Here is a 21,670-nt window from a genome sequence, read left to right as displayed (position 1 = left end):
CCCCAACATGCCGTTGCCCCCGGGGGAGGAACTACCACTGGTGTAGCAAGTGTGGTGCACCGGGGCTGATGGAGATAATGGGGCCCGCCCACTACATGGGGAACTAACAGGCTGTGGCCCCCGGGTCCCTCCTCCCTGAAGCCCGCTAGTTACACCTCCGGTTTCCCAGCTCTGTGTAGCATGTGATGCTCACTTCTCTGTATATGGTTGGTGTGCATATGTTGACCTGATTCCCCAACTAAAAAAAGTTTGTAAGTAGCTTACTTCCAATGTAATATAATACCTTGTAAATAGTACTGTCCTGCATAATGACATCTCACGCTCATATCTTATGTCTCTCATTGGCAAGTGAAAACATTTGCAGAATTAGACGCACTGATGTAAAGATACTGTTGTGCTTCACAATGACCCAGTATAGGATCTTCCCCTACCAGCTGTAACTTCTCTGATCATCAGCATCGTGATGCACTGTCCTGTGACAGAACCCACAGTCCCACACAGTGCGGGCGGTAACATGATCGGCGAGCAGGGGTGTCTGCAGTAACGGCAGCGTTAGTCTAGGAAACATAGCGTTGGATAGCACTCGTCACTCCCCCGGCAGTGTCAATGGTAGGCTCCGGGAGTGGTCATGTGACAGCAGTGTCAGTGTAGTCAGTATAATCTGGCTGCACTGTGTTGGTGTATGGGGAGATGACAGTGATGCAGGTCTCGGTGCTGGTGCCGTGTATTGTCCTGGCCATATGTGGGGCGAGCCTGGCCCAGGACGTGCCCCCGGTGAGTTGGGTACTAGGGGACGGGGCTGTTATGTGTGACTACAAGACTAGTTCATCAATGTCATTGTAATCAGGATCTGACAATCTTCTGCTGGGATGGAACCACAAGTTTCAGCATGTCCTTTCAGCCAAATGCTGACTTAGTATGCTGGGAATTGTAGTTCGCTGATGAGCTGCAGGTTGTCTATCTGGATCTTATATGATCTGTACTGCAAATCTAAAGAGTGTTGGAATACTGACTATTACTTCTTAGTCCTATAATTTACCTGTTGTTGGTTTATGCGCTTGTGTAATATAAACTTCCGGCTTGTGTTGTGTGTGTGTGTGAAAGGTTAATGTTGTAGTACAGCTCCACTGATATCATATTACACAATGATCTATGATAATATGTCTAAACTCATGGCAGATTAGGGAAGTGTTGTGTTATAGCAGTATTCATGAGATTGAGACATCTTTGGAGAAAATAATTATTATTATTATTATTATTATTATAACATAATTAATCAGAAATGAAGAACAGTGTTCAAAGTTACTATAACTGTTCACCTAACTTTCAGAACAGCTTCCACACACCTAAAACTCTGGCAATTTCACTGTTATTGTAGTATAGATAATTGTGCACAGACAGTATTGTCTGATATAAATACCACTATGTATTCTCTAGTGTACAAAGATATTACCTATTTTCCAAACAAAAAAATAATAGAACAATTAGAAACTTTGATGGGACAACAGTTAGAGATCCACATGTCGCCTAGTGTAGTCTTTGTTTGGGATTGAAATAAATATAATGCATGTCCAGCCTGGTATATAAAACAATCATATTAATGAATGGATAAGTATGTTAGAACTATCACAGTTACCACCAAATGGATCTAAATATAATTGTCAGTGAATGAGGTTGGGATAAAGTTCTTAAAATAGCTGCATTTTCAGAAATGTCTGTCTGTTACTGATGGAGAAATTAAGAACTCAAATGATAGGAACAAATAATTATGCTAATAGCAATGTTGGAAATGTCTTGTTTCAGTATACAGAGGATTGCAGAAGTGGAACTTACCCCCCATCTGGACCTACGTAAGTCACAATAACTTTCTTTTGGAAGTAAGAGATTGATTATAGTGATTATTATTAGTCCATTATCTTCTTGATCAGCGATCCAACTTGCTTCACAGGTTTTATGTAGATGACTGCAATTCTCAACTGGAGGTATTTTTAATAGACACATGTTCATTTCCTGATGCTGTATATTGAGTGCAGTACTAGTAATTATCAGGAGTCCCACAAGGTCTTCCACATTAACTTTACATATTAGTTCTGATCATACCACCGACAGTGTCCACACAGCCCAGACAGAAGACTAAGCTGTGGCTGGATAAAGTCATTACCATCTGCTGCAATTACTTGGGGAAAGCACAGAACCCACATTAGTTTATATCACAAACTCTGATAAAAATTCGAAATTTTGCTCATTTTATAGAAATGAAGGAGATCTTTAGGTTTTTAACTGTATTGTATTATTATTATCATAGATTTGTAAGGCACCACAGTGCTCTGCAGCGCTGTACAGTAGGGAAAACAGGACATACATAAAACAGGGACATAAAAGGCAGACAAAATAAATGCAGATATGAAAACAAAGGGTATGGAGGACCCTGCTCATTAGAGAGTTTACATTTTAAGGGGAAGAGGGCACAGCTGAAACAAGAGGACTGGGTGTGCCTTAGAGTGGAGATTGGGACAGCTGTGAGGGTGTATTAGTGTGAATAGTATAGTCAGGGATAAGGTAAGCTTTAAAAAAGAGACGGGTTTTTAGAGAACATCTAAAGATTTGAAGGTGGTAGCAGCATTGGAGAAGTCTTGTAGGCACTAATGAGAGGTGGCTCCCCGAGACGAGGAGACAAGGCGCAGGTCAGAGGTAGATCTAAGAGGGTGGGAGGGAGAGGAATTGGTGTGATGAGCGCATGTTTAAAGTAGGATGGAAATGTGCCAGTGGAAAGAGACAGGTTGAAGAGGTGAACTAGATAGAGGCAGAGCTGGATTAAAGCTCTGGGGGGGCCCGGGGCACTTTAGATAGGGGGGCCCCTATGATGTAACATGGTTATCATTTTAGACAAATACACAGGCAGTACTGTGTGCACTACTGTTAGGTGCATGCAGCTCTGCCTCACGTGCAGTACAGCAGTGTGATGTAGGACATACCTGTGTAGTCGGACCAAATCCTGACTAAGCAAGACAGTCACCCAAATTTGGAACTGCCCCACCAGATTCAGGACTGTTAGCAGACTGTCCTGTTCCATCTGTTCTTGTCATTTTCACCACCTGTGGCTGCTGGTGTCTTTAGCTCAGTTGCTATTTGTCTGGATCCTGGAATGTTGGAGGCCCTATTTGGAGAAAAAAAATGGGAACATAATTCATATTCACATTTAATAAAGAGACATCATTTTCCCCAAAAAGCCCCACATTCATTTATTAGCTCCCAAACCACCCCAGCATTAAATTAAAGGTCCAATCACCCCATATTAAATTGATAGACCCCACTTTTAAATTAAATTGCCCCACCATCACACCACAAATAAAATGGCACCCATTAAATAACTAGTCCCACTTGCAATCCACTATTAAACTAATTGCCTACCTCCCACATTAAATTAATAATCCTTCCCTCACACATTTTATTAACATACTACCTCCACTTACTTTGTTCCATTTGTGTGCTGTGTGGTCTTGTTTCTCTTCATACATGTGACAGCACCTATCACGTGGTGCGTATCCCATGTGACACCAATAGCAGGCCACACATAGGGGAAGGGGGGGGGGGGACAGATCGTAAGGATCCGCTGCCAATGATAGAAGGTAGCTGGCCCTGGAGGAGGGGCCAGCCACCAAGTAATAGAGATTTGGGCTGGTGAAGGGACTGGCCCAAATTAGTCTTTTTTTGTGTCTGGCCCGGGGGGCATATGCCCTCCTGCTCCCCAGCCTACCCCTGAAATTACCATTGATACTGCACATTAAAACTACCATTGATACTGCACATTAAAACTACCATTGATACCGCACATTAAAACTACCATTAATACCGCACATTAAAACTACCATTGATACCGCACATTCAAAATACCATTGATACCGCACATTAAAACTAACAAAAATACTGTACATTAAAAAAAACCTAATCATTGATAACATAACACCAATTTTGACCATATATCCAGTGTGTGTGTGTATATATATATATATATATATATATATATATAATGATATAGTATATTTATTGAAACATAGCTGAAAAAAAATGATATGTATATACACATTCAAGAAGACCCTTCATAGTGTTACTATTTTACTTGATCAAATATCTCAATTGTAGCCACCTATAGCAGCTAGAATGAGATATATATATAATTATTCTAGCTGCTATAGGCTACATTTAACATTCAATCAAGTAATAATCAATGATGAGGGTCTTCTTGAATAAGTATATAGATATGATTGTTTTTTTTAATCTGTTTAAATATGTACATGGCCAGTAAAAGTGTGACACTTACCCAGTCACAGTTCTAATGCTGGGAGGAGCTGCTGCAGCTGCGCATGCTCAGCAGCTCCATTTCGGCTATTTTAAAATGTACAGCAGCAGCGGTGCTGCTGTACATCTATTAGACATTATTCTGTCGGGTGGAGGATGGTGCGCATGTACCCTCATGCACCCGACACAACAAGAGAACACCCGCACAAACAAGAGAACACCGGCACAAGCAAGAGAACAATCGGATCACCAAATGAGAGGTGAGGTGATCAGCGGGGGGCCCTCGCAGGCCCCCCCTCTTAATCCGGCCATGGATAGAGGTAGGCATGCAGTGGAGGAGAGGGAGCGGAGAAGTTGGGAAGGAATAGGGTCGAGGGGACAGGTTGTAGGGTGAGATGATGAGATGAGTTTAGAGACTTTGTGCTAGATTTACTAAGCTGCGGGTTTGAAAAAGTGGGGATGTTGCCAATAGCAATTAATTAGATTCTAGCTGTCATTTTGTAGGAGGTACTAAATAAATGAAAGCTAGAATCTGATTGGTTGCCATAGGCAACATCACCACTTTTTCAAACCCGCAGCTTAGTAAATCTAGCCCTTTGTCTTCAGTAACTGGAGAGATTGAATTAAGAGTGAATTGGGGAGTGAAGGTGAAGGTGGGTGGAGTGTGTGGAATTTGACGTGAGGAAATATCTTGTCGAATGGTGTAAAAAAAAATAATAATAATTCTTTGAAGTAGGTGTCAAATTATGGGCTGTGAGGGTGGAAGGGAGAGGAGGTGCAGGTGGGCAGAGAAGTGAGTTGAAGGTGGCAGAGGCGACGTGGTGGATATTAGAGATTAGAAGAATGTTTCTATTCATGCTTATGGCTACTTACACAAAGGCTTAATTTTAAGAGTTTCTTAAAGTAATTAAATGTTCTCTTTGAAACTGATAGGCTAGCAAGAGATACAGCAGAAAACCAGCGTACTTCTGTGTGCGCCTGAGACGGCGCCCTAGGCAAAATAACGCCGCCGCTCGCTCCCCGCCCGCCCTCACCGCACACCCCCCCCCCCCGCCCCCCGCACACCAGATAAAAGAATAATTAATTAAATGTTACTTACCCTTTCTTCCTCTAGCTGCTCCTCGCGATGCATGCTGAGAGGGGAGGGGAGAACTCAGAGGCGCCGCCGGACAGACTATCACATGATCACTGACGTCAGTGTGACTAGTGTGAGATGGAAAAACACCCCGCCGCCGCTGCCCTTCTCTCCTGAAACGCTGACTAGATTAGAAAATCTAGTCAGCGGCGCCCTGCAGGTCCCGGCGCCCTAGGCAACTGCCTACGGTTGCCTAATGGGAGCGCCGGGCCTGGCATGTGGTTGACCTGGACGTGGCTGCACCGATCGCCCTTACTGTATATTGCTTATGTGAATCCACCGCTTCCAGACACCGTTCACTTCCTCTAAATCGTAGGCCGTAGTAAGTGTTGTGTGCGCGAAGAGCTGAATTGGACGTGGCTGCGTTCTGTTGCGTTTCGTCCGGTTCTGAGCATGCACAGCGTGAATTCTGATACACGCAAAACAGACAGATATGTTCCTTAATGACTCGGGGCCTGTAGTGCGCTTTGCTTCAGGGGAACCTTTGAGACACTTTGTTGAATGTGCTTTCGATACTTTGTTAAAAACAATGGCAGCTTTTGTGCAGGCGTTAATTAGCGTTGTTTTTAAACTCTGGGGTGTACCTACCTACCTACCTACAAACAATGGAGGCAGCAACTAAATGTTTAGTTTAAAAATGCAAAGCATTTCAAATAGTGTAATATTCATAGGTTTACAAATGTGGGGAACACTTAGTTCCCCATTTTAAACTGTAATGTACAGAAAACTGTTGGACTGTGGTGCTCAGATAATTACGGTTCAGTGGACCCTTTGGTGACCACTCATTCTCTATGCAGTGTTTCTTGTGTGTTGCATTATTGAAGTGTCTGACTCTTTCTGTTAAAGAACAAAATGCAAAAGTAATGATTGATCTTACAGGTTCAAAGGAAATGTGTCATGGTATACAGTATCCCTGGACCAGCCGCCCCGTGAAAGATGGCTAAAGTTAATAAGTGATAAGAAAGCTCCGGTGAGTGTGAAAGTGTAAATTCTGTGGCAAGTCAAGTACATAAATTACCTCAAAGGGGGGAATTCAATTCTCCCGAAGTACCGCCGTAATACCGGTATTTACTCGCACTATTACCGTAATAACGGTAATAGTGCGCAGACCGCGTTACTTTTTCAAGTAACACGCCCAATTGAATTCCCTCCTATGGGGGGTATTCAATTGACGGCGTGATCGCCGAAAATCCCGTGTTCAAAAGATATTACCGTTAATACGGTAATATCTCGCTGGATTTCAGCTCGCGGCTCCCTGAGCTGCGAGCTGAAATCCAGCGAGTAAATTACCGTATTAACGGTATTTACACGCAGGATTACCGTATTAACGGTAATATCTTTTGAGCGCGGGATTTTCGGTGATCCTGCCGTCAATTGAATACCCCCCTAAGAGTCTATTTTGGTTAAATGTGCAAAATGGACTGAAATGATCTATTTTGTAAATATAACCACTGGATAGTGGTTATATTTACAAAATATCTCTGATGGTTGGTTACATACAGTCTAGCACAGTGTATTTAACTGGTGCCTCTTTTTGCTGACTCTCCATCTTCATGGGGGTGACATGCGCAGCCCTGGGGGGACTCCCATCACCCACCTCTACTATATGTGCCTGATATCATTGGTTTGAATTTAGAGCATATTATTGTTCTGACTGAAGTGGGAGAGTCTGCAATAAGAATTTGAAAGTTAAACATTTACTTTAATCTTTTTTTAACTCTTTATTTTGCAAGGAATCATGAGAAATCAGATACGATAAACAGTATAACAAAATACACAGGTCGTTTCCTCCGAATTTTGTTATTTGTAACAGGAAGAGAGACAGAACAGGGAGAGAAGGGACAAGAGAGAGCAGAAGAGGAGGGAAGAGTAGAAAGGACAGGGGGAGACAGGTTCTAAAATCAAAGAAATTCAAACTACTTTAATCTTTTTTTTGTTTTGCGTTTGTATTGTCTGTATGTAGAATCCATGGTTACCATTGACCTGTAACGTATTGCATTAGTAAACACTGTGTAATATACACATCCGAAAAATTCATTATGCAGTAATGTGATTTCTTTTTTCCCCCCTAATTTATAGCTATTGGAGCTTATTAAGCATATTAGGGATCTGGCGAATTCTCTCTTTCCAAGTGGAAAACTTGTTGACATAGTAGACAAAATACTGGTAAGTTTACTGTTTATAACACAAAGTGGCATTAATGTATGTATTGTGAACAGGTGTAAATTAATCATTATAAATGTAGACTACTGCAGTTTCTAAGGGTATTAGATTACAACTTCAATTTCCATCTATACTCTGTATAAATGTTCTTTGAACTCTGTCTTGTTTTAATAAAGTTCCAAAACTACAACTTATCTTCTAGTAAACTTCCCAGCAGTTCCACATGGCCAAAGGAAGGAACCTTATATTATGTATAAACAGAAACACTTTACTTGTGTTCAAGGGAGGGGAGGGGCCAATATGGGACACACAGGGCTGCCAAGAGGAATTCAGGGCCCCGGTACAACAAATTGAGTAAGCAAAAAAAAATTTGTTTGTATGGTCGCACAATTGGGGGCGTGGCAATTGGGGCGTGGCTAGCACAATAAAATCAATAGGTCCTGAATTCCACGGAGCGTGACATTTGTCCAAGCATTTCTGACTTTCAAGACATCTAGCACCCTTGTGTAGTATAGGAAGAATGCAGTGTGCACACAAAGAGTTCAGTCTTGGCCTGCGCCCACTGGACTCACCAAACATTGACATTGTCCCTACTAGAATCACAACATTTCACACACTATACTGCTCTGTCCTACCTGTTCTTCTCACTTTTACCACATGTGGCTGCAGATTTCTTTAGTCGTGGCTTGTCTGGATCATGGAATGTTGGAGGACCTATTTGGAAAAAAAATGGCTACATTTAGAAAATTACAGCTAGCCCCACCGTTAAATCAATAACATCCATTATTAATAATTAGGCCTTCCTCCAGCCCCAACATTAAAATAGTATACCTATTACCCCGCAAACAAAATAGCAGCCATTAATTAGCCACCATCTACCTCGCACACACTACATTGCCAAAAGCTCCGTGCCATCACACACACATTACTGTGCCCCGTTATCATCACCACACTATGCCCTCTTATGATCACACTGTGCCCTCCATGCTGCCTTTGCCCCTTTCTTTAACCCCCTGTGCCATGCTGCTTGTCATTTTCTTTAACCCCCTGTGCCATGCTGCTTGTCCCTCTTTTCTTTAACCCCCTGTGCCATGCTGCTTTTGTCCCTCTTTTCTTTAACCCCTCTGTGTCATGCTGCTATTGTCCCTCTTTTTTAACCCCTCTGTGTCATGCTGCTATTGTCCCTTCTTTTTTTAACCCCTTTGTGTCATGCTGCTATTGTCCCTCCTTTCTTTAACCCCTTTGTGTCATGCTGCTATTGTCCCTCTTTTTTTAACCCGTGTCACACTGCTATTGTCCCTCCTTTCTTTAACCCCTTTGTGTCATGCTGCTATTGTCCCTCTTTTTTTAACCCCTCTGTGTCATACTGCTATTGTCCCTCCTTTCTTTAACCCCTTTGTGTCATGCTGCTATTGTCCCTCTTTTTTTAACCCCTCTGTGTCATACTGCTATTGTCCCTCCTTTCTTTAACCCCTTTGTGTCATGCTGCTATTGGCCCTCTTTTTTTAACCCCTGTGTCATACTGCTATTGTCCCTCCTTTCTTTAACCCCTTTGTTAATAAATCCCCCGTTTATTAACCCCCCGTTTTTTAACCCACCGCTTTCCTCCCTTCACTTACCTTTACTTCTCTCTTCCTTCTTGTCTTCTCTGCTGCTCTGTGTTCCATTGCTCCAGACCGACTAAATGCTGGGCGTGACATGATGATGTCACACCCGGCATTCAGTCAGCCTGGAGCAATAGAGCACAGAGCAGCATAGAGGAGGGACGCCGGCGACGCAATCACGTGAGTATGGTTTTGGTTTTTTTACTACCCTGCTCCCCCCACCAACGACCGAGCCCCCCCCCTGCCGAAAAAAAAAAAAGGTTAGTTTTGAAAAAAAAAATAATAATAAAAAAAAAAAAAAAAAACGCCCGGGCCCCCTGACATGCCCGGGCCCGGGTAATTAGTACCCGCTCCCCCCCTCCCCTCTCGGCGGCCCTGGGGACACAGAAGAAAGTTGAAGAGTCTATATAACCTAAATATCAAATTAATGAGACATGTATACACTCTTAGGGGCCAATGGATACAATTAGAGAATCTGTGAATGTTTTATTAGTCACGCACTTATTGCACTTGTCCAAAAAGCTGTGTATATTTTATGTGTGTGAATATATATATATACATTTTTTTTTAGTACAAGTGAATCTGTATAAGCAGGACACATCTAGACATGGGGACCTGCTCATATAACTACAGTGCTTCCTATCTATAACACTCCCCAAGCCCCCTTATAAGGCCATTCTCACCACTAGTTGTATTTTTTGCTCGGACGTACATAAAAGTATATTGTATTAATGTAATAATAATTTCACTATGTAAACTCTGTGTAACACCCCCTCAGTTTAATGCAAGTTTTGGCTTGTGGTTTAAGATGAAGCATTAAGAGAGAGCATTAATTAATGTATTTGAGGAATTATAAGAAAACCCTACAAAACCTTATACAAAGGTAGCATGTAATATACTCGTGTTTTTATTCTGACCGCATGGTTAGACTGAAAATATTTCTATGGGAGATACTATTTGGAAAACATTCATACATTGTAAATATTTTCTACCATTTTTCATATAAATTTGGTCTGTAGGTGGCACTATTCCATTGTCACCTTGGTTCTCACTCATACTAAAATGCAGACATAGGGGCTTTCTGTATAAAATGACTTAATGTATGCCCCTATGTTTTTAATTAACATTTGTAGAATATTGACATGAAAATAAACACACTCTGGTTTTCTGTTGGAAAATGCTTGTTGTGTAAAGCTACCAATACACCTACCTTAGATTTGAACCAATTTATTTAGGGTCTGTCAAAGACCTAGATTAATATTGCACTGACATTATTTTTTTTTGTAAAATGATATTTGAATAACATTTAACATGACAATCAATACAAACTCAATTTTCAGTTGCCTTCTTTGCTTCTGAATTTTGAAGCACTAGAATAATTTGCTTCACATAATTTAAACCATGCAGACATAATTACAGCAATGTAATTAGATTACATTTACTAACCAGAAGTCATTTGACCTTCATTTATGTACTTAAGAGAAGTTCTCAGTCAATTAATACTTGTTTAAATATATGAAGTCTTGCGCTAATGTCATGTGAGCTCTTTGTTTCACAATTTTATTTATTTTTAGCCTAGAGATCTCAATTAATGCCTATTGCAGGTAACATAAGAGTTTCAGTTGTTGTGACACAAGCACTATTATACTCTATAAATGCTGCAGGTAGGATAAACAGAAGCACTGAGTTCCTGAGGCTAAAATATACACTAAAAAAGTACATGTGTGTGCATTATCCTCAGTCTATTGCCCATAATTGAGTGAGGTATAGTAAATATTTTTTTAAGGGAAGGTGCTGGTATTATCACATAGTCACCATGTTAGAAGGCACACAACTGAAGGTCATATTTGCATACTTTAGTGGAGTGTTTGGGGTCGTGAGTTTGATTCCTGCCCAAGGCTCCGCTGTCCTCCCACACTCTAAAAACATACTGATGGTTTAATTGGCTGTTATCAAAAGTGTGTGTATGTGTGTTTTAATTTAGACCGTAGGCTCCATTGTGGCAGATGATGATTTGAGTGACATGTTTTCTCTGTACTGCGCTGTGGAATTGGTGGCGCTATATAAATAAATAATGTTAAAGATGAGTGTTTAAATAAACATCCTTGAGCAGTTTTGGAGAACGCTTCAATATGTGACATGTATGTTTTTCAGCCTTCCCTCATTGGAAATCTTCCATCCCCATTTGATGAAGAAATGAAAGGTGTCGCAGATGCATCTGGAATTCCTCTAGGTATAAATATGTCTCCCTTATCAGACTACAGACTACTGTGAAACTACAAGTCCCAGCATGCTTTGCCAATCTATATCAGACACATCGATGGTATAGGCCAGCACATGTTCAGGCCTCCCCCATCTTGAGAATAGCACCTGAATTAGTGAGAATGTTACAGATGTGTAAAACTACACGAGCTACCAACACATAGGAACCCATAATAAGTGGTGAAGTCAGCTGCTACCTCAGGCAACGCTATGTCTAACCAGTGAGACCCATCACATAGTTCCAGACCTGCTGCTAACGAGCAACAATATAATTCAACAACAATCCAACACCATTGGATTTGGTGTTGAATTATATTTTCTTAATTGTCCATGATCCATATTTAGCGTTGCTCATAAGGCAGTGGATATTTACATTGCAGTGTATAAAGATCCACAGTAGAGGGCAGTACTTGCATCATTTTAGTTTGTCAAATGTCAAGAAGGAACAATGTGCACTGCATACCTTTTTAGGGTATGGGTTTTCCCCCCATTTGCATACTGTAAAGTGTAACTAAACCCCAAACATAAAAGGTAGATTTGATTGTTTTTTCATCTTATTTGCTACAAATGTTTATAAAGCTAAACGTTGCTGCATATTTAAGAAGAGCCTACATTTGTCTTGTAGATAATTGTCACCTGTGACAAATATATACAAATATCCATGTATGTGCGGAGCATTTCAATTCCATATGTTATTGCCACAGTGCTAGTCTATCACTTCAGGGTGAAATGTTTATTAGGTAGGGAGTACAGGGAACGTCGGGGAAGGGGGGCTGTATCCTTTTAGGTTAGGCTGTGTGTGACGTGGTAGTTTTATGTTGGTGTAAGATAGCTGTTGGGGAAGAGGAGTGTGTTCTATTACTGTTGTCAGGTTTGGGGGTGTATGTGGTACCTATACATGTGCAAAGGGTGTGTGTCATATGTGTGAGTGACTGTGCGCCTGGCTGGCATCAAGGCTGTAGCTGAGGTACAGACCTCTAAATATAATATAAACTCTGCAAGTCACAAGCAACCTATGGCGCTGCCAAACAGTATCTTTGTGAGAGAGAAATGTATGCTGGGTCTATACGCCGTGGCGCAGCTCTGGTAAAACACAGGTAGCACTGCAAATATCCAGCAACCTACAACCCTGATAAATATTGTATTATGAGAGGATAATTTACACAAATACTACTGCACCATATATTCACCACTACGCTGATAACACATCTGTGTAGGATTATTTAAGTTTACATATGTGATATTGGAGCATTAAAGAACTGCTTTTAATACTGTAAACAAGCAATAAAAATACATTTGTAGCTCCTAACTTCACTAACAATAATATTTATAGCCAGAAAATTGCAGCATTCTGACAATTATCAGTGAATGAGCAGCGTCCCTTACACACCAGAAACCATTCAGAGCATTTCTGATGCTAAAACATTGCTGCTAATTGCTATTTTTGTGTTTTGTTGTAGGAGAGATAATGTTGTTCAACATCTTCTATGAGGTTTTCACGGTGTGCACATCAGTGGTAGCACAGGACTCATCAGGTAATATTATATTCTTGTTTGTTTTGCAGCTTAGGTCAAATGAGTGTTGAATCGTTTATGTATTTAACATTGATGTATTGTAATATTTACAGGGGCGTTATTCCATGCCAGAAACCTGGATTTTGGATTATTTCTTGGGTGAGTGAACACATTTCTTGTTGGTGATAAATGGTAGCTTTTAATCCTTCCACAGACACAGAACCATTCAGGTCTGTGAATCAGCTGCATTATCAGCAGCCACACTTTACATCAGTGTTGGCTAACCTGTGACACTCCAGGTGTTGTGAAACTACAAGTCCCAGCATGCTTTGCCAATCTATAGCAGCCTATTGCTGGAAGGGTATGCTGGGACTTGTAGTTTCACAACACATGGAGTGTCACAGGTTAGCCAACACTGCTTTACATTATATAAGAACTGTCTTAATGACTCACAAACACTTGTTAGAAGAGAGACGCAGCTGAGAAGCAGGCTCAAAGTATAACTAAGGATTGTTTGCCAAAATTATACTTGAGCTGACCCTCTTTGTAATTGGGAGCTGTCACAATTGTAATCAGTATTTGTTAAAACATGAAATAACACGGTACACTAGAACCGTAAGAAGAACATAGAGGCCATGTTTTAAGGATTTCCCTGCATTAAATCATTTCTATGTAAATCAATGTGTATAATTCTATGAAGCAACATCTTAAATATCTTTAAAACTTGGCTAGTCAGAGACACTTGAAAAAAGACTCATTGACAAATTCTAGCTCATTTGTAGGTCGTCTGTAGCCTTGGGCTTTACTGGTTCTGCCAGCGATTGCAGCAAAAGTAACACTTTCACTGTTTGTGAGACATTACCTATAGCAGTGTTGGCTAACCTGTGACACTCCAGGTGCTGTGAAACTACAAGTCCCAGCATGCTTTGCCAGTATATAGCAGCTTATTGCTGGAAGGGTATGCTGGGACTTGTAGTTTCACAACACCTGGAGTTGTCACAGGTTAGCCAACACTGCCCTATAGGGGCAAATGTTGGTCCTCTGTTCCCTCCTGTTCCTATACCTTAAATCCGTGTGGGATCTGTGAGCTCAATGACCAGACCAACTTGCCCTCCATATGTGTTTGAAACTGAGACACTGTTTTGACTTTTTGTAACTCAGCTGGGACGTGAAGAACAATTCTTGGATGGTCTCTGAACTGCTTCGGCCACTAGTTGTCAATGTTAAATTCCAGAAAAATGATAAAACCGTTTTCATGTCTACGAGTTTTGCTGGATACATCGGGATATTAACAGGAATGAAACCTGTAAGTTAATTTTATGTTTTTGTATGTACAAGTTATTTCACAACATGTACCACGCGTCCATACTTTTTTGTTGCCATCATCTATGTGAAGAACCTCCATGTTCTTCTCCTAGTTAATAGATTATTTAACAAATAGCTTTTACTTTGGATGTTTGTATCTTTGGGCCCGTGATATCACTTTAAAAGTATGATTAAAAGAATACTTCACTGAGATTCAGTCTCCTACAGGATTTTGCCCTTCAGTAACAGAACGGTGGCGGTCCATGGAATCCCTGCAGTTCATTAGGTGCTCACAGATAAGACCAGAAAAAAGAACAGAAGAGGCACTCCAGTCCCTAGAGAATTATGTATTGTTGGGGAAGCCATACCAAAAAACATGACCAATAATAAAATATAACTTTTAATAAATTTATATCTAAAAAGCAGTGAAATATCAAAAATAAAAATGATTTTATAGTGTATGTTGTGTATTAAAAACAAAATACCCAAACTAGCGGCATTAAAGGTATCGTATAATAGTGATACCGGAGTAATGGAGTAAATCAATATATCGAGGCTAAGCTCCTATGTCTCCATACACAGTTAAAAGTCAAAGGAGCTATCTCGGCAAGATGATAGGTAATCAATTGCTGGGTTCATATATAAATTGCCCAAACAAAACAAATGTTACCAACACAAAACAGAGAAGAGAGATCAAGAATCTCCTTTTGTTATGATCTCTCCATATTCTATAATACACATGTATATATTCACTTACATAAGGGTGTGTTTAATACCTAGATCACAGGGAATATATATCAGCATATAGTGTAGTTATTAGAGTTTTAGCAGTATTATACTCCCCTAATAGGGCATCTACTCAGCATATCCTGAAATATTCTATACCCTCCTTGCATATATTCTATCCGCCCTCATATCATCTAAATGTCACCATATACGGATTTTAACCGCTAATAATGAGGCAGGTATGTAAGGGGTTAAGTCACAATCCTAAGTAGATATAGGAAAACGCATTAGTAGAAAGCTTAATACCACCTATCACAATTCAGGTACTATAGAAATATTCTCCCCATAGATAATATGGTAATAAGAGCAATCAGATACCTTCAGCGCATATCTGATACTAGGGCTCCCATTCCCGGCGAGACACGCCGAGTCTGATGCCGCTTGTTTGGGTATTTTGTTTTTAATACACAACATACACTATCAATCATTTTTATTTTTGATATTTCGCTGCTTTTTAGATATAAATGTATTAAAAGTTATATTTTTATCTCTTTGGGCTCCGATTGAAGGGGAAAGTTAATAAACTGACAAAAATGTACATTTCACAGTTATTGATGTTGGCTAAGGTCTGTATAGCGAGGCTGTGGTTGGCCCCGACGAGTCCCACGGTTAAAAATTGGAAGGCACTGGTCAATATCACCATAAGGCACGAGAGATTTGTTTATACTAGCAGACAGGCTCTGAAGGAATTTGAGAATATATGGTACAGATGGTTAGAGTCTCCATTCTATCCTATGTCATCTAGTACAGATGCTCTATCTACTTAAATGTATGGCTACCGCAGTTCTTATAATAAGTATCTGCGTCCATGTAATAAACCCTGCATGTGTAACATACTTATGTATAAGCATTTACGATGTATGATCCTGAATGAATATAGCACATTTATTATTATTATGCTTTAATGTAATCTTGTAAATTCCGTCATTTAATTCCGATATGTATGCGATTGTTTTTCTTTTTGTTGTTTAGTATGTTTATATCTTAAAAAATTTCAATAAAAATACTGGATTTAAAAAAAATAAATAAATAAATTATATTTTATTATTGGTCATGTTTTTTTTATTATGGCTTCCCCAACAATACATAATTCTCTAGGGACTGGAGTGCCTCTTCTGTTCTATTTTCTGGTCTTTTCTCTTATCAACATATAAGAATGTACCCTACCTATTCTGTAAAAACGATATTATATCATTTACAATAGAGTACAAGTCCTATAGCTGTGTGCGACCATGTTTCTTCGTGTCAGTAGATGCTCACCCCTGGTTCTTCATCTACCTGGTATATTACAAGAGCAGACCAGATGTAATTGGCACGGAATGCTGTGTTGATTGCAACCGATTGGAAGGCTTTGAATCCTCAAATACAGTTCACAGTGTCCTCCCATGTAATAATCCTGTGGGAGTCCCTCACCTAGATATCCAACCACTCCTCACAAATTTCAGGACACCAAAAAGTTCACAAAGCAGGAGATAGGAGTGACCATGCATGACTGTACAAATTATAAATACTGATGAGATGTATAGATAGATAGATTGGAGTAGAAAGGAAATATCTACTTTTACACAGTACTAAATATCTCTCCGGTTTTTTTTTTCTAGGGGGTCCTGACTCTAACTATGAATGAGCGTTTCAGTCTAGATGGCGGGTATATTGGTGAGATATTTGTAATACATACAGCTTCCTCCATCTTTCTTCTCATAACCACCTCACAGGATAACTGACAAGATGTTTGATGACCCAATATTTCCACAAGGCATCAGCCTCATTTGTACGCTTTAAACACTCTCTACAATCCCACCTGTTTAGAGGCTTATACCAATGTTCCTTAGCCAGTCGTGTAGTGTTTGTGCTTAACATCCACCCATTATCTCATCCACCAATCATGTCTAGTTACCAGCTAGTTATAAGGGAGACAGGAGAGTGACTATTCTCCTGCCTCTCCTTCTATGTGCAGCACAATGGAATATGTTGACATTGATGAAGTAATCTATACTAATAAATTAGCTCCTTACTACCGCTGTAACTGTACAATAACTAGTCATACGGTTATGTTCCCCTGTGTGTATTTTCAGGTGTCCTCGAGTGGATCATTGGATTAAGAAAAGGGGCTTGGATGAGCTTTCTCACAAGAAGCGTACTTGAGAATGCAACCAGGCGAGTGCCCATTTGTTTCTGTATCCGTTTATAAACCCATTTACAGTATCCAACGTGGGCTGTGCGACAGGGGCACCCGCCCACTAGGGCACAACGCTGAAAGGGGGAGACAGTTTATGAATATATTAGGATTATTTGGTTAAATTGAAGGCTGGGGGGGCATTTTTCTTTCTCTAAAATTTCTGTAATATTTTTAAGTTGCAGCTCGGGGACCCAATGTATATCTCCAGCCACTTGCAGGCACATACCGATAGGTCTCTGCTCAAAATGCAACTCCTTGAGGATCAATAACAAACTTTATTAAACACATTTATTGAAAAACTTCTATCTCTTAGACTAGGACATTGTGATGTAGAATATGACCAAGTCAGTTCTCCCTGGATCTACCATTGGTTAGCCGTACTAACTGCTACACTTTGAAATCATCCTTTGAGTATCTTTAAGAAGCTATCTGCAAAGGTCTTTGTTTTACACAATGTTTTCATGTTTAAAACACTGAAAACTGCTGTATACACATGTTGTCCATTTGCAAAATGCTAATAAAAAGAACTTTACCCAATACTTTATTTATTTTAAGGTGGGTTATGTTCACCTTTAGCTATACCATTAGAACAGATTTTACATTCTCATTCATTGTACCCAACTCTATTATTCAGATATAATGTATAGTCATCTATGGTTGATGGTTTAAACACTGAACTTGTGAACATGCTTCCATTGGTCGGGGGGATTTATTGAACCAAACCAATCTATTCATGTATGTTCCCTAAATCTGTCCGCTGATGCTACCCGTTATATAGGTTTTATTTGTGTGTCTCACAGTTATGAGGAAGCGAAAAACCTTCTATCGAAAACAGAAATGCTGGCCCCGGCGTATTTCATACTGGGAGGTAATAAGGCAGGAGAAGCCTGTGTAATCACACGCTCCAGGCGGTCCTGCATCGATACGTGGGAGTGAGTATCACTTACTTAAGAAGCACATGTTTAACATACTATACATAGACTGACCAATGTTTTTACATTTAAGGCTTGACCTTCAGAAAGGCGAATGGTATGTCCTAGAAACAAATTATGACCACTGGAAGCCTCCACTGGCCATTGATAACAGAAGGGCGCCAGCCATGAAGTGCTTGAACAGAACGAGCCAAAAGGTAACTTATGTGTCTTCAACACAAACACCAAGCTCCCCAAGTTAACCTTTGCCCTTAAATCAACAACCAGAGGGCAGCATCACTGTCAGACGTTCCTCATACTGTAGTGCCCAGATCTCACTAAGGGCCTTATTCAGAGAGAGGTGTCTGTCTGTTTGTGCAACGTATCTTTGTTCTGTCTCACACTGTGCATGCTCAGAAAGTAAACGTATGTAATTGTGGCTATTCAGACCTGCGACTTTGTGGCACTTAATACGCCTAACGCCTGCAGAGGGTTCTCGGGGGAGGTAAGGAGGGTTCTAACGTAGGCAATATACTGATCACAGTCGTGCAGTTACGTACGGACTCAGACTAAGATGTAGATGCGGGTAAGACTGAAAAAGCGGTTTATTTGCAGATGGTTAACGGCAGGTGTAAGTAATGGATGGCGATGATGACGAACACCAGAACTAGCGCAACACTTGTAATTAGAGGTCTGCAAATTACTTCAGTTGTTGCTCTTTAGTAGACTTTAGTTATCGCTTGGCCATAGCTTTGGATTTGCCAAGCGTGTTGTAGCAGAGATAAAAATTGTATGTATGTCGGAATTTGTTCTTGCTGTATTAAGTCTAAATGAAGCTTCATAACAATTGCATTCGTAACATATAAAATAAAATGTACATGTTCGCAAGTTGGACATAAGTGTCTGAGGTGTCTCTGTTGTCCACCGGATGCACCTGCTACTCATTGACACCTGGGAGTAAATGTATTAACATGCGGGTTCTTCAACACCCGCGTGTTCAGCGTCTTTGGCGATTAAATTTAAAGCCGCTCTGCATTGTAAAGGGAAACTTCCCTTTACAATGCAGCGCCGCTTTAAATTTAATCGCCGAAGACGCTGAACACGCGGGTGTTGAAGAACCCGCATGTTAATACATTTACCCCCTGGACTCCTCCTACTCTCTGAATACAGCGTACATACACATACACTTGCCTGCAACTTGTTCAATTACAACTTACTGCCAACAGCCACTGCTGCTACTTTTACAGTAAACCGCTTACTATTTCCAGCGTGGTACTCGTGTTTCCAGTTAAAATCCGACACTGACTACTGCGGCAAAAAAAATCCGAACACAATGAGGGCGACATGGAAAAAATATAGACTCACTATGAAACAGACAGACATAGAACATTTCCAACCCACCTCTTATAAAATAGAACCACACAATATGCCAGGACTTGAAAATGATGCCACTTCTTATTGCGACACTGAGATTTCTTCTTTTAAAGCGGCAATGCCAGGACCCGCCGCTTACATAAGACAAAATAAGTGTTAGGATTAGGGTTAACATTAATGTAAGATGCCGGGTCCCGGCATTGCCACTTTAAAACAGGAAATTTAGTGTCGCAATATGAAGTGATGTCATTTTCAAGTGCAGACATATTGTGTGGTTGCAATTTATAAGAGCTGGGTTGGAAATGTTCTATATCTGTTTCATAGTAAGTCTATATTATTTTCATGTCGCTCTCATTGTGTTCAGATTTTTTTGCTGCAGTAGTCAGTGTCGGAATTATTTCAAACGGAAAAAACGTACCCAACCTATTTCCAGTACCTGGGTGAGTTTAATGGGGCTGAGCGCTCTACACATAGATGATGCTGCCAGTTGTTGGTGTAATATCTCGCTGATCTACAGTAAGATATATAAAATAAAAAAAAAGTTGTCTGTAAGTTACATGGCCTTGTTATCACATATCAGCAGCTAAAGCGTATATTATACACATGTTCATGATGCTGGTTATAATGTAACATGACATTATATGTTTGTCTTTACAGAACATCTCATTTGCAACAATCTATGATGTACTTTCAACTAAACCTGTCCTCAATAAGGTAAAAGTAGTGTTTTTTTTTTTTTTACATATGTCATGCATTTAATATATACTGAACGGCTATGTCTATTGTAACGTGTCAAATTCCAGGATGTATGGGGTAATGTACCTCATACTGTAAATTATAAGGATATTATATACCGCCACAAATTGGTGGTGAATTGTAATGTCTATAATTTACAGTAGGTAGTGCGTTACTCCTTTGTAGTACAGATGTTTCCTTAATGAGCACTGAAGTAATGACACCATCACTTTTTATGCAAATATTATTTATAGGTGTTTCTAGATATATAAACATCCCATGTGTATTATATGTGTATAAAAGCACTGATATCCTCCCTTTCACCCAGTAATCTTTTTTTTTTTTTCTATAAGGCTTTCAACTTTTTTCTAATACATATAGAGAGCGAGAGTTACAAACAGGCAAAGTAAAGAAAGTTGTCATGTTGTGTGTTGGTTGTATTCTCTGCAGCTTACTACATATACAACGATGATGTCCATTTCTGACAGCAAGTTTGAGGCCTACCTCCGGGACTGCCCCGATCCCTGCATACCGTGGTGAGGAGGATACGTGTGAAGGAAGCGGACACACATTCCAGCTCCCCTGTACTTCCCACAGAAGTAGAGTACATTCCACTGATGGAAATGCTTGTGGTAGATGGGATATTGTCTTCCTGGAGACTTCAACGTTTCATACTGCTGTCCTGTGGTTCTGTTCTAAGCAGATTGCACTAACAAAGCTTTGGGGCATTTTCTCTTTAATAATTGATCCCCTACTAAAAAATAAAGGTTCTTACTATGTCATCAGAATGCAAACACACGCACAAGTATAAAAAAAATACCAAAGCACAAATATAATACAGACTTTGGAATGACATAAGGTTATACAACAAATACAGAATGGTTAAATGATAAAGCTTATTGTTACCAGATAGGGCTATGAAATATGGTCTGGTGAAAATTGTTCTTAGTTAATGTTAATTAACAATAAACCAATTACTTAATGTATTTAAAATAAGCAGCCTACTTTGGTGATTTATAGAAGAAAAATAAATGTTTAGAGAAGAAACAAAAGGAGAGAAAACCCACCCAGCTGTACTGTGTATTTTAGTACCTCTGGTAGAGCCAAGGGTTCCAGGTTTTCTTATTAGATGAAGTGTCTTGGGATAGGGATGTTCGATTCTCTCCATAGATACAGAAAGTTTCTTTAACTACACAACGACTTGGTGTGAGACAGATTACAGATATTCACGTAATAAATAATTAGGTCAGGACAGAAATACTTATTTAGTTGTACGCAAAAATAATACACATAAATCCAAGGGAAAAGAATATTTTTATATATTTGTTTTCAATTATATTTCTGTCAAAGAATAATTTACAGGTAACTCACTGTGCCCTCCTTCATCCACACACACTCTGTGC

At 40.0% G+C, this 21,670-nt stretch overlaps 1 protein-coding gene across 1 annotated transcript; it reads left to right on the top strand.

The window, feature by feature from the left end:
• Positions 1-624: 624 nt before the first annotated feature.
• ASAH1 (N-acylsphingosine amidohydrolase 1) lies at positions 625-21,263 on the top strand. The gene is made up of 14 exons (XM_075196598.1): positions 625-774; positions 1,804-1,850; positions 6,314-6,404; positions 7,514-7,600; positions 11,356-11,434; positions 12,924-12,998; positions 13,091-13,136; positions 14,139-14,283; positions 16,670-16,724; positions 17,144-17,225; positions 18,048-18,179; positions 18,253-18,376; positions 20,190-20,246; positions 20,718-21,263. Exons 1-14 carry the CDS (start codon positions 691-693, stop codon positions 20,805-20,807), a joined length of 1,194 nt encoding a protein of 397 aa, XP_075052699.1. The 5' UTR covers positions 625-690; the 3' UTR covers positions 20,808-21,263.
• Positions 21,264-21,670: the final 407 nt, after the last annotated feature.

Source organism: Mixophyes fleayi, chromosome 1 (assembly GCF_038048845.1).
Source record: "Mixophyes fleayi isolate aMixFle1 chromosome 1, aMixFle1.hap1, whole genome shotgun sequence".
NCBI lineage: Eukaryota > Metazoa > Chordata > Amphibia > Anura > Limnodynastidae > Mixophyes > Mixophyes fleayi.
This window is presented reverse-complemented; position numbering and strand designations above follow the sequence as displayed.

Bases quoted from the DNA above. Each gene is read 5' to 3' on its own strand.
- ASAH1 (XM_075196598.1), top strand. From the start codon at position 691: ATGACAGTGATGCAGGTCTCGGTGCTGGTGCCGTGTATTGTCCTGGCC. The intron at 1,851-6,313 runs GTAAGTCACAAT...TTGATCTTACAG, and splicing joins TACCCCCCATCTGGACCTAC to GTTCAAAGGAAATGTGTCAT. The intron at 20,247-20,717 runs GTAAAAGTAGTG...TATTCTCTGCAG, and splicing joins CTAAACCTGTCCTCAATAAG to CTTACTACATATACAACGAT.